Below are 13,619 nucleotides of genomic sequence, written 5' to 3'. Positions count from 1 at the left end.
CTCGATCTCCTCCTCTGCTGCCATCTTTTCTATCTGTGATCTTAAAGATGCCTTCTTTACTATCCCTCTGCACCCATCCTCCCACGCCCCTTTGGCCTTCACATGGAAGGATGCAGATACTCTGCCCAGCAACTGACCTGGATGATTTTGTTCCAGGGATTCTGAAACAGCCCCACTACTTTGGCCAGGTCTTACAGAAGAACCTCAGCAACCTGGACTCGTCCCCTCACCTCCTTCTCCACTATGCAGATGATCTCCGCTTATGCAGCCTTCTCCCACACTCCATGACCCTCTTAACTGGCTGCTGGTGGCTGTAAGATTCCAGAGACAAAGCCCAGATCTGCCAGCATCAGTCACCTATCTGTATCTGTCAATCTCAGGAGAGGGAGAATGATACCCAGACTCAGGTTACAGGAACTCCTTGCCTTCCCCTCCCTCAAACCAAATATGAGCTGCTTGCATTACCAGGCCTCTTTAATTCCTCTGCATAGGGATCTTCAACATTTCCTGCTCAGCGCTCTATCATGGCTCTAAGGGGCCCCTAGAGCAGTCACCATTCCCCTCCATCCTTCCTTTCCCCCATAAACTCACTTAAGTCTGTCCTCTGGCTTCCACACTAGCCTTTCACATGCTAACCAAGGACAAGTCCTCAAAACACTTTGCCAAAAGTTAGGAGAGGACACATATTACCCCTGGTTTATTTCTCTAAACAGCTAGACATAGTCACTGTAGGCTGGACATTTACCCCTAGACCCTAGCCACAGTGGAACTGCTTATCCCTGAGACAAAGAAAATCTCACCTCACAGCCCCCCCCCCACATGTTCAGTACACACTCACTCAAGGGCCTCATCAGCCACTGAGATTTCCTAACTCTCCCTCCATCCAGAGCTGCTCCATACTTACTAATAATAAATCACAGCCTTGTGTTTGGGCCACGCCCATTATCCACCCCACAACACTTCTCCAATAACCCCTCCATGTCCTCTGACCTCCTTCCCTCCACGCTGAGACACTTGCTCTGTCTTCTAACCCTTTTGCCCATATACTGGATCACCCCCTGAAAAAGCCCCAGATTGTTTTACAAATGTGAACAGCCTAAAATAAACCCCTCACACGGAAGGATGTGCTGTTCTTCAAAGGAACTCTGCTGCTGAGGGGCCCAGTGCCCAGCAGGCTCCCAGGAAGTCAGAGAAACTGGAGAGGAGATGTGGGTAGACAAACTATTGGACTGATGCCCAGGCACACACGGGAACTGTATCTGAAGCCAAAGCTTAATTCTTCATTTTATTTTCCTCTCTGTTGGTTGCTCTTCCTCTTCCTACTCATTTTTTTCTAATTTATTTATTTATTTATTTACTTATTTATGGTTTTTCGAGGCAGAGTTTTCCTTGTGTAACAGCCTTGGCTATCCTGGAACTGGAACTGTAGACCAGGCTGGTCTTGAACTCATGGAAATCCACCTGCTTCTGCTTCCCGGGTGCCTGGAATGAAGGCGTGCACCAGCACTGCCTGGCCTGTTCTGTTCTTTTTCCCTGTTGTTTCCCCCTTTCTTTGTCTTCCCAGTTGTCCCCCTTCTAATTCTTTGAGATGTTCTTCCTTTTACTTCTACCCTGATGTTCCCTTTACATCTTTCCTTATTCTTCCTTCTCCTATTTTTATTTTCCTCTTATTCCGGTTATACCTAAGACAAAAATCTCTTTCTTTCTTCTGTATTCTCTTCTTTCTTTTCTTTCTTTGTATTTATATCTACTCTCTCTCTCTCTCTCTCTCTCTCTCTCTCTCCCTCCCTCCCTCCCTCCCCCCCTCCCTCCCTCCCTCCTACCTCCCTCCTTCTCTTCCTTTTTTTTTCTTTCCTCTCTCTTTTTCTTTTCTTTTCTTTTTTAACCTCCTATGAGTGCTCTGTCTGTAGGCATGTCTGATTACATTCTTGGCTTTCAGATGCCCTCAGTGAATTCCTTCCCGCGCATTTCCTCCCTCTGCTCCTCCCTCCCTCTCTGCCAGTCCACCCATACCTGAGAAGGCGGCTGGAGACTGTTGTGGGTGGTGGCGGGAGCCATAGGGCCAGATGGCTTGCTGCCCTTAGGCAGTAGATTACTCTTGGTTCAGTAACTAGAAGACCCTGGGTCAAGTTGTGTTTCTGGCATCTCTATTCTTTCCACCACGGCCATCCTTTATGAACCCGAGCTGTGGGTGGTGGCACGATGCACAGGGCCAGAGGATTGCTGCCCATTGGCAGGTGGAAAGAAGCTGGTTCAGGTTGTAAAGCGGCTGGACTCACGTTGTGCCGGGGAAAGCGTGGTCTCTTGCTCCACACAGGGCTGGGACCGACCGAGACCTTGGCGAGTTTATCCTGAGAGCCCGAGCGGCTGGACTCACGTTGCGCGGGGGAGGCCTGGTCTCTTGCTCCACACAGGGCTGTATTGGCCGGCCGGGACCTGGGCTGAGAACGCGAGCTGTTGGACTCGCGTTGCGCCGGGGGGGAAGCCTGGTCTCTTGCTCTGCACTGGGCTGGGACCCGCTGAGACCTGGGCTGAGAACCCTAGCAGCTGGACTCACGTTGTGCCGTGGGAGGCGTGGTCTCTTGCTCTGCCCAGGGCTAGGACTGGACGAGACTTTGGCGCCTTTATCCTGAGAGCCTTGAATGGGGAAATCGTGGAGCCAGGAGGTAAGGTACTCATGTCTGAGGACTTGAGCGGCCTGTCCATCAAACGGGAGCTGCAGGAGATGACAGGTGAGAGCCCCGGGCTAGGGGTGATGTGCTGGGACTCTGGGCACAAGTCTGAGGGCACTTCCTGGGGTGGGCCTCCCTCTTCAGGGAAAGACTTACCTGAGACAGAAGTGTCCTGGGCAGAAAGGTGGCAGTGAGGCTCGTGGGCAGAGCGGTGTGTCCCTGGGATTGTGGACCATGGGCACTTTAGTCCATTCCTGCATCCACACAGTGCACCGCAAGGACTCTAGAGAAACTTTAAAGGAGTGCTCAGCTAACCATCAGTTTCCCTTTACACACAATAGCGTCATTTAATTTCTTTTCACAAGTTTGTTTCTTCAAGGTGGATACTGGGGCCTGTGATTAATTCTGTAAGCTACATGACCAAGGAACTCTGGCCTACCTTGGGTGCAGGGACAAAGTTTTCTTGATCATCAGCCTGTTTTTCCAGAGGCAGAATTCATGGGTCGATAGTGCATTAAACTTCCTTCTTAGTTTCCATCCTTGGCAAATCTCACCTCTAACAAAGGGGAAGGTGACTTTTAGTTTCTTTTTTGCCTTTTTTTTTTGTATCTTATTGGAGCAATTATCCCAATAACCTAAACCATTTCCCTAATCATCTTTACATATACCCTGGTTTCAAATACATCTGCAGCACAACACATGCAACACCTTACTCTGGAGAGAAAGGGGTTTCCTAAGCAAAAGGAGACATCAATAATAAACTCCCTTTTCGTACAGAAACGAAGCAGTCCTCCTTCCCAAGCAGCCATTGCCCACTGCAGGGACAGCAAAAGACAAATGATTCTTTCCTCAAAAACAGGCTGAGCAATGTCCCAACAGCCTACCCTCTCATATCCTAGCTCTGCTCCAACAACAAAAACACCACCTCTAGAGCCGATCTTGTTCACTCAGGACACTGCTTCCCACAGCTGTCACACAAGGCACTGGACAGTCAGTCTCGGATTCTGGACTATGGATGTCATTTCTGCCCCTAGAAAGGTTGCAGCCAGCTTCTTCCAGTGGGAATTTTGTCTTATCCACCCTCGTGGTGTGGACATTTGCTCATCTACTCACATGGCATGGTATGTACGGTCCATCCTTCCATGCGAGTGAGATCTGAGATTCATGGGATCTCAGATAATCTCAGTAGATTACTCTTAGTTCAGTAACTGGAAGACCCTGGGTCAGGTTGTGTTTCTGGCATCTCTGGTCTTCTTTCCACCACGGCCACCCTTTATGGACCAGGTCTTTATGAAGAAAGAAGCACTCTTTCAGGTACTTGTAGGTGATTGTAAAGTGGGTTTTTATCGTAATTTTTTTATTTTCCTTAAGTAATTCTCAAAATTCTTATATTAATATTTTTCAGGTAAAAAGCTCCAAGGAGAATGTCCCAGAATTGTCTTCCCCGTGTCTCCTGCTAGGCTTTACTGCTGCTATGCAGTGATCATCGTCCTCACTGGAGCTGTGGTTGGACTTTCTGTGGCTCTGTCATTGTCAGGTGAGTGACATTCTCCAGATCCTGCAGCATTCTGTCCACATCCACACTGTCAGTTACACTCACTGACCCCTGTGAGCCAGGCACTGGGTGAAGGGCAGAGAGAAAACACAGTGGAAATTCCTGTTCTCTGGGAACTTAGGGTCTAGCAGGAAGATGCAGTGAAGGAACAGCTCAGGCTGTGGTGTGCACAGGAGGCCAGGCTCAGCATCCCTGGGAAGGAGCATCCCTCTAGAGAGATGCAGGAGACATGTGCGCCTGGGAGAACAATTCAAGGCAGAGGGCAAGGAGAAAACACTGAATAGGAGCCTCAATTAAGCTTCTATAGCTAGGGGCAGGGAGGGCAATGAAGAGTAATATGGTTGGGGAAGGTACAGAATACCCCACGACACAATGATTCATGGTCTCAGTTAATATCTTTGCCTATGTTCTGAAAATATTAAGAAGAATGTTCCAAAAATATTCTGTTCCTCAGCTTTTAGTTTTAGTCTATTCAGAATAATGTTGTAAAGTCTTATACAGCTCCCTGCCATAATTTGAGTAATGATTTATGATCTTGTTTTATAAAATCCACTTTAGCCATGTCAAAGAATAATACACAAGTCTTAACATGGACAAACATTTGCCCACAAGACTTAGCATGTATCATCTAAATTGTCATGTGGCTCTAAGTACCAGTCACCTCTGGGCCTGTTGCATTTGTTGTTTAAAGTCTCATGGTACTGTGTATACAAACTCTAAACAGTTACAACAAACTGCCCTCCACTAAAAATAAGTATTTGAGTGTCATTTGTACTATTTAACATTTCTTATCAAATCATTTATTTCTAAGCTCAGTAGTCCTTCCAAAGAGCCATGTAGTCATTCTTACCTGTTAAAAAAGAAAAAGGTACAGTTATGAAAGGAAAATTTTCTTCTTCTTATCAGTCCTGCATTAAAACTTCTTACACACACACACACACACACACACACACACACACACATCACTCTACTGTGATAGACTCACAAATGAACACATCACACTGCTCCATTAGCACAGCCACTCCAACACTGGCCAAGTCCCAAACCCTGTGTGTCTCACTGAAGTCCCACCAGTTAAAAAGCCATTCTGAAGCCACGGAGCTCCGGTTATGGATTTAGACTTTCACTCTATTTGCATTTTTATACATTTATCAAGTACAAATTTGAAGAAACACTAGCAAAATTGAAACCACAAAGCAATGCTCTTTGTAACTTTTTTTTTTTTTTAAGACTTTGGGCTCTTGCTGCATCCTGTCCTTCCTTATCACCTTACGTCACTCTTCTTTGTTCTCCTGTCTACGTGTTACACCATGTCCTCACTCACAGCTGTTCACACTGTGCATCCCAGGCTGGGACAAGCATATAAGGGAGTGCATGGGGTCTCTTTCTCTCTGAACTTTTGTGACCTTATTTAATATTATACTTTGTAGATTCCCCCACTTTTCTACAAGTTCCATTTTTCTTTATGTCTGAATAACTTTCTGTGTTACACATGTACCACATTTTCATTATCTGTTCATCAGTTGATGGAATCTAGGTCAGGTCCATCTTGCTGCTATTGTACATGGGGCAGCAGTAGACATGGATGGGCAGGTCTCTGTGTTATGATGTAGTGTTCTCTCATATATGCCCAGGAGTGGCATTGCTGAGTCACAAAAGGTCTGTTTGTAACTTTTTAAAGGACCCTCCATACTGGATGTTTCAGTTTATAGTCCCACCAGTGATAAATAAGTGTCCCTATTTCTGCAGAGTTCTGACATCTGCTGTGAGATTTCTTGATAATTGCCATTCTGACAGTCTCTAATGAGCGCTAGCATATATTCATATGGATTTAATGTATGTGTACATGATAACAGAAAGACCTTAATAAAAATGTTGTTATCAAAAATTATTTGATCATGTCTTGTTTTATATCTTGGTATTTCTCCATAGTTATGTCCAAAGAAGAGAATAGTTTTGTTTATTTGATCATTACAAAAGCAGGATATGAAGCAAGATCATAGGAAAGCAATCTGTAGTGTTCCAGCCATCAGGATGACTCCTCATGGGGTAGTGACTATGATTTTGTTCAGGGTGTGCTGTCTTTAGTACTTGCACTCAGAAGCAACAGCCAGGAAGATTACTACAATATCCAGACACATATAGTCCACAGAGTGAGATTCAGGCCAGGCAGGGGCACATTGAGAGATTCTGTCCCCAAATCAAAATACAAAGAAGAGAAGTATTTCCTTAAAGTCCACATAAATGTTACTGATAGGAGATCACCATGCTAAGAGGAGTATCTTAGTGATCAATAATGAAAGGTACAGTATAAGTACACACCTCACAATGGAGAGTGAATGATTAGCCAAAGAACCAAGACATGGAAATGTTTATCTATGATATGTATTTGCACTGTGCACATTCTAGTGAGAAAGGAAGAAAAGGCCATTGCGAGCCCTGAAGCTGGCTGCCCAAAAGACTGGATTGGATTTGGAAGTAAATGTTTTTATTTTTCTGAACACACAAGTAACTGGACATCTAGCCTGACCTCCTGCATGGAGCTGGGGGCCCATCTAACTCACTTTGACAGTCTGGAGGAGCTGGTAAGAAAGGATCGGGAGTTGGTTTGTTGTTTTCTCCTGTGGAATATGTGTTGCCTTGAGATAGAGAGCTCAAAGCTGGAACATGAGGAAGGTTGGAGCACATGGGGCCCATGTTAGTATCTGCTGTAGAAGGAGCTGCAGGCCGCTTCCCGCCGCCCAGCTCCCAGCCACCGCTAGCTTCACCCAAAATAATTACATGGAAACTGTATTCATTTAAACACTGCATGGCCCATTAGTTTCAGCCTCTTATTGGCTAATTCTCAACATCTTGCTTTAACCCATATTTAGTAATCTATGTAGCACCACAAGGTGGTGGCTTAATGGGAAAGATCCTAACCTGCGTCTGTGTCAGAGAGGAGAGTCACTGCCTTCTTCACAGCATTCTGTTCTGTCTACTCCACCTATCTAAGCTGCTATCAAAGGCCAAGGCAGTCTCTTTATTTGACCAATGAAAGTAACACATAGATAGAAGACCCACCTACATCAATCTGCCATTTGTGATGCTAACACATCTGGCTGTAGCGCTGAGACATTCCAAAGATATTCTCTCCTGTAGTGCTCATAGTCAACATGCAAGGTCAAACGTACATTTGAAAATCATGGTTGTCAGACAAGTCTTTGTTTGAGCTGGCAGGTGTTGCAAACTTAAGGTGACAACTGTTAATAACTGTAAATATAGGCTTAACAGGGAACTTTCTCAGCCACAGAAGGAGGGGTGGTTGTCAGTGTACTATGGGCTATGGCTGTAAAATGCATCCACTGAGAACTGAGGGTTATTTATACTCCAAAGTTGATGACTCTCAGTTCAAACATGCTGCCATCTGGAGAGGATACTGTAGAACAGAGACTCAAGGCTCATCTGAAGCTGAGAGACACATGTATTTGCTGTCTGTGTTTTTGACAGAATTTCCTGCGTAGATACAGGGGGGGATTTTGCCGCCTGAATCGGCCTGCACAGAGAGTCATCAGAGCACCCTTGGATGTGGACAGACAACACTGAATATAACAACTTGTATGTTTTCAGAATGCTTTTCCTCTTACTGTGCTCAAGTGTTGTGATTGTGTGAGTTGTGGTTGTGAAATGTGAAAGGCTGAGTCTTGTGAAGAGAACTGAACTGGAAAGGGAGAAACCCTTGGGCTGGAGGTGTGCCTTGGGGCTGGTTGTGTGTTACATGCAACAGCCAATCCCCAGGAACTTCACATCCCAGCAAATTTACATCTGTTAGAGTCACCTAGTGTTGTTTCACTCCAAATCTGCCTGATGATGTCATCTGGGGTAGATGCTGTCTGCTATCAGCACTTGGAAATCTCTCCTTGCTGATTATTGCCCTTGTGGGATGCAGACAGAACTGCTGATGGCCACTAAGGGCCCTGAAACCCCAGGAAGCCACTGCACAACTGCTGGACAGGACTTGTCAGACAGCTGTGTGCACAGCTGCTCCTGTCACGGAAGCAGAGTCTCATGAGCATTGGGAACCTTCTCTAAAGTCTCATCATCAAGAGCACCCAGGACAGCACTTGGATATGAGCATAGCCATTTTGAACAGACCCATTTGACTGGAACAGTGAATGTCCACCATTAAAGACATTTAGAATTTTCTAAGTGCATTTTCTCCTAGTTTTATACATGTGAGAAATTCTTCAAGATAGAATTGAAAACCACCCTTGCGATGCTACTCATGGCTGAATGAAGTTCATGTGAACATGGCAGAGAGCAGCAGTCACATGCTTTGTACACACTGTACAGGGGCCAACATGGATGAGTGACAAAGGTGTGGTCACCAAATGGAACCCTGAGAATGGAAAAGTCACTGGGTGTCACACCAGTGCTGGTGATTCCTCATGGCCTCTGCCTTTCTGTGATTCGTGCTATAAACAAGCAGTGGACGTGACTGAGATATTATTGCTGGGGGGAATGCAGTGGCCGACTCTGCAGAAATTTTGTTTGTTTTTTGTTTTAGGGTTCCCATCCGAGGAGAAGGAGAACATGCCTACCTGAGTGACAGTGGGATCAGCAGTGGCAGAAGCTACTTAAGTAGGAAGTGGATTTGTAGCAAACCCAACAACTATACTTTCCAGTGTCCAGGTGTTTAACAGTTTGTTTAGAGAGTGTGTCAATGTAATCATGAGAGATCTGTAGCATGTTATGTACAATTACAGCTTCATTTCTTGAACTTATGGAGTTATCAAAATCAACTCACAATCTTTGCTTACATCAGAGATAAAAACTATCACAGAGGACTATACTTCTGGGTACTTGGAAGAGTATGGGTGATTCTAAATTAAATAAATGTTTGGTATGGGTTTGTACTCACATCATATACCTGAATTACAATCACATCATTCAGTAAAATAACATTTCTCTGTGTGCTATTCATAGTTCATTTAGTGCCCCTTTGTTTCAAAACATTGTATTTCAGATTTTATTTCACTATTTCTGAAATATGTAAATACTTTTAATATTGAAATGACTTTGTATTTATTAGTTTTAATTATCTTATTTACAGTACATGTTAATCCAAAGACTGAGAGAGAAATATCACTGACCCAAATCTTCATGATCAAATTAATCAATCAAAGCAGGCTTTGTTATTTTTGTACATGAACTGCCTCCCCTGAGGTGGGTTTGAGAGGTCAGCATGGTAGGTGAGGGAGACAAGATTTTTTTTTTATATTTATTTATTTATTTATTTATTATGTATACAATAGTCTATCTGTATGTATGTCTGCAGGCCCGAAGAGGGCACCAGACCTCATTACAGGTGGTTGTGAGCTATCATGTGGTTGCTGGGAATTGAACTCAGAACCTTTGGAAGAGCAGGCAATGCTCTTAACCACTAAGCCATCTCTCCAGCCCCCAAGAGACAAGATTTTTATAAAGCTCAGGGTAGGGCGTTTCAAAATGGTGGACTTGACAGGTGAAAGAGGTGGGGTTACAGGAGCAGAACATAAATTACACAAAAATCCAACACAGGCTTCTGCAAGAAAGACATGACTGAAAAGAGGGGCATATCAAGGTAGTCATTAGCAACAGGGAGGTAAAAGGTGGTAAATAGGTGGTCATGTAACCTTGTGAAACAAAGACAGGGATACAAGATGGTTATAAACAACGTTTGGAAACAAAGACCTGATTGCCATTCCTGGAACAAACAGTACAGAACCATTTGTAGCTAGACTTGCAGGTGGGCTTTGCCCAATCCATGAAAACAGAGGTTTAATCATAAACAGAAATGAACCTATTTTGTCTTTACTATAAGATGGCTTTTAAGCCTAAGATGGAGGCAGGCTGGTTCTTCCTACTCTTCATCCCATGTCTCAATTCCCCCTCTTATCTGTGATCCCATTTCTCTGAGATACAGAGAGCTTTGTGTGCTTCCTGAATGGCTTCTACTCCAATGGGTGAAGTTAACCAGCCACCTGACAATTGGGATCCAGTTATAAATGGGCTTATTGGGAACAGCCGAGGATTGAGAACAGAAATTCTTCCTCTTTAGTTTTAATTTCTATCTTCCCGTAGCTGAGAGGTCAGTGCTGCAGAGACTGCTAAGTCTTCTGTGTGCCTGCTGAAGTCAGAGTCATCACACCAGAGCTCCTGCAGGAGGATGAACAGGTGTGCATTGAATGCAATCTGAATCTATCTGAAAGGGCAAGAGGAGCTTCACAGAGGAAGCACAGAGGAGCTGAAGCTCATGAAAGTCAGTTAGTTTGTCACAGTGTGTCTCTCTCTGCAGTAGAGGAGATGCTTGGGGGCTTCTCTTATATTAGTAACTCTTTTGGAATACGTCATGCTTAAGTATAACCAGGCAAGAGAAATGGGCAGTGAATTAATTATGAGGCCCAAGTCATAGTTTTTGTTTGGTCAGTGAATAAAGTGAGGACATGACCACTTCCAGGTAGGTTTGAGAGGAAGGTTTTATTGTAGGTATGAGGAGGAGCAGCCAGAAGCATCTGGAAGAGTCCACAGTGGGGAGAGAAAGGAGTAGACTAAACCTGGCCAGCAGATTCAACGTGGCCTTGAGAGAACAGAGAGCGGAGGAGAGTGAGAGAGGAGGACCAAGAGAGGAGGATAAAAGAGAGATCTTGGCCAAAATGGCAGGGTTATGTAGGAATGAGAGGCTGGGGAAGGGAAACCGATGAGCTGGAGTTTAGAGTAGGGGCCAGGGAGAGAGGAGCTGAGAGGAGTCACAGGTCCCGAGTGAGCCTGGAGGCCAGCGTGCATTGTGGGATGGTAGTAGCATGGGAGTCTGCCATTTGTCTTGAGTTTCTACTGGACCTGAGAGTTGGTTTATTTGAGTTGGGGTTATCTTTGTTTTCTGGTTTGTTTGCAGTGTGTGTGTGTGTGTGTGTGTGTGTGTGTGTGTGTGTGTGTGTGTGTGTGTTTCACATTCTAATTTACTCTTTCAGGTAATTTGAACTCTGGTGATTTACAGGAAGTTACTGTGGACCATGCTCCTTATGTCCCAGAACAAAGGAAACTCTAACAGCACAGCTCTCAATGTGCACAGCTAAGGAAGTTCCCTGTGGGCTGGAGTCTGGGGTTTTCAGATTCAGTATGGTTCAAAGGGAAGGTGGGGAGGGAAGGTGCAGTGGATGCTGAACCACACTCCAGCAAGTTCTCTGGCATTTCTGGTTTATGGTAAATTATGGAAAGTAAGGATCTGGGATTTCTGTTTCAGTTTACAGAAAGGAAACTGTCTTCTGGATTTTGAAAACAGTCTGTGTCACTCTTTTATTTTATTACTTTATTACTACTGTCCTTACTTTAATTTTTCTTTGCGCACTTGCTTGTTTTAGTAAAGAATATTGGGTATCCTGGAAAACAGTGCTCATACAAAGCAAAGAGTCAAGTTCGTGAGGAATGTGGATGATTTTCATGTAAGCAAAATATTCTGTAGCTGCTACCAGGTTCTTTTATTTCTCTTTCCAAAACTCCCAGTTCTTTGAGAGAAGCCAGTGCTGACAAAATGTATCATACCATTTTATCTGGTGTGTATATACTTAAGAATTTCCTTTATAAACACTTTGAATTTAAATTTTAAAGAAATAGTAAAGCAAGTGAGAACAGCTCCATATGTGGGTAAAGAAACAAATAACTTTCAGGAGTGAAACAGCCAATGGGTCCTTATTGGGGACATTGATAGTAAGAGTAGCACATTACCTGATTAAACATGAAAGACACTAAAAATTCTAATGCTCTGAATACAAAGGACGTCTTTGTTTAATGTACAACTGGAAGGAAAGAAGAAAGACAAAGAGAAAAAGCCTGTTAAGTCAAACACATCCATTCAACCATGAGGAGAAAGGAGGAGTCACATGACAGCAAGCAGCAAGGTGGGTCAGTAAGGTGGGTCCAGTGAAAAAGTCTGACTTTGTCCAGCATCCTCAAGAGACAGAGAATCAGACCATGGAGAAGCTCAGATCTTCTGATTTATAACTCAGAAAAGCTTCACAGACTGCTTGGTGCAGCTCTTCAGGTGACCACAGAGTGGAGTTCCAGGAACGGAAAACCACATTATCTTTAGATAATAGAGAAAGACTTTCTTCTGTAGCCTCCTTACCAAGGCTTTAGGTGGATCAGCCCTGCTGAGGGTGGGCTCTTGGTCACATGATTGACAGGTGCAGTAGGACTTGTTCTTTGCCTGCTTGCTTTCCTCATGCTAGCAGGTCCATTCCTACACTGGCATTAGAGCAGTGTTTCTCAACCCGTGGGTCTCTACTTCTCTAGGGGTCACATCTCAGACATCCTGCTTATTAGATATTTACATTATGATTCATAATAGTAGCAAAATTACAGTTATAATGTAGTACAGTTACAAAGTAGTAAAATGTAAAGAATTTTAGGATTCGGGGTCACTATAACATGAGAAACTGTATTAAAGGCTCACAGCATTAGGAAGGTTGAGAATCTGTAGTGAGGGGCTGCGGGCAGGCCTGCTTTTCATCCCACCCAGCTCCTGCATAGCTAGCTTAGCCCCAGAAATAACAACACACAAACTGTATTCATTTAAACACTGCCTGGCCCATTAGTTCCAGCCTCTTATTGTCTAATTCTCACATCTTGATTAACCCATTTCTAATAATCTGTGTAGCACCACAAAGTGGTGTCTTACCGGGAAAGATTCAGCATGTCTGACCTGGTGGCTGCCTTCATGGTGACTGTCCCAGAGAGGAGAGGGAGGACAATTGCCCGAGGCATCTGCCTCACTCCCAGCATCCTGTTCTGTCTACTCCACCCACCTATGTTCTAACCTATCAGGCCAAACAGTTTCTTTATTAATTAACCAATGAAACAGCTGATAGATAGAAACACTCCTACATCAAAACTCTGCATTAGAGCCTACCTCTTCGGGATTCCAGCATCTACAGAGGACCATCTGAGATATCCAGTCTCATTGATTGAACAACTTCTGGATTCTTGGACTTTCTGTTCATAGGCAGCCATTGCTGGACTAGCTAGATCACAGCCTGCAAGTCATTCTAAATACCCTTCCAATAGTCAGAGAAGATTCATTCTAGAAGTTCTGTTGCTCTTGAGAACCCTGACAAATACACTGAAACACGGTGACAAGGAAGGACACCATGCAGGAAAAGGGCCTGTGAGTCATGACAGGCTCCAAAGCCACAGAGAAACCCTGTCTCGAAAAACCAAAAAAAAAAAAAAAAAATGTTATGGAGAAAATGGTTTTTCTGTCTCAGCTCTGCCATAGGTTTTTATTATTTTATGGTAAGTTCATCAACGTGCAATTGACTGGTATTATAAAACCATAACCAAAGCTCCATGACTTTAGAATGGCTGCTCCAACTGTG

At 44.2% G+C, this 13,619-nt stretch overlaps 1 protein-coding gene across 1 annotated transcript; it reads left to right on the top strand.

The window, feature by feature from the left end:
* The first annotated feature begins 2,677 nt into the window (after positions 1 to 2,677).
* On the top strand, positions 2,678 to 13,265 carry LOC119807105 (C-type lectin domain family 2 member E-like). Its single transcript, XM_042054510.1, is given in 10 exon segments — positions 2,678 to 2,732; positions 3,641 to 3,793; positions 4,078 to 4,209; positions 6,637 to 6,812; positions 7,717 to 7,755; positions 7,757 to 7,824; positions 8,774 to 8,898; positions 10,382 to 10,515; positions 11,318 to 11,448; positions 13,247 to 13,265. Coding segments are annotated over 10 exon segments (1,032 nt in total).
* The last annotated feature ends 354 nt before the right edge of the window (positions 13,266 to 13,619 follow it).

The sequence above is a fragment of the Arvicola amphibius genome, chromosome 2 (assembly GCF_903992535.2).
Source record: "Arvicola amphibius chromosome 2, mArvAmp1.2, whole genome shotgun sequence".
NCBI lineage: Eukaryota > Metazoa > Chordata > Mammalia > Rodentia > Cricetidae > Arvicola > Arvicola amphibius.
Note: the sequence above shows the minus strand (reverse complement) of the source record. Positions and strands in the feature narration are given on the sequence as shown.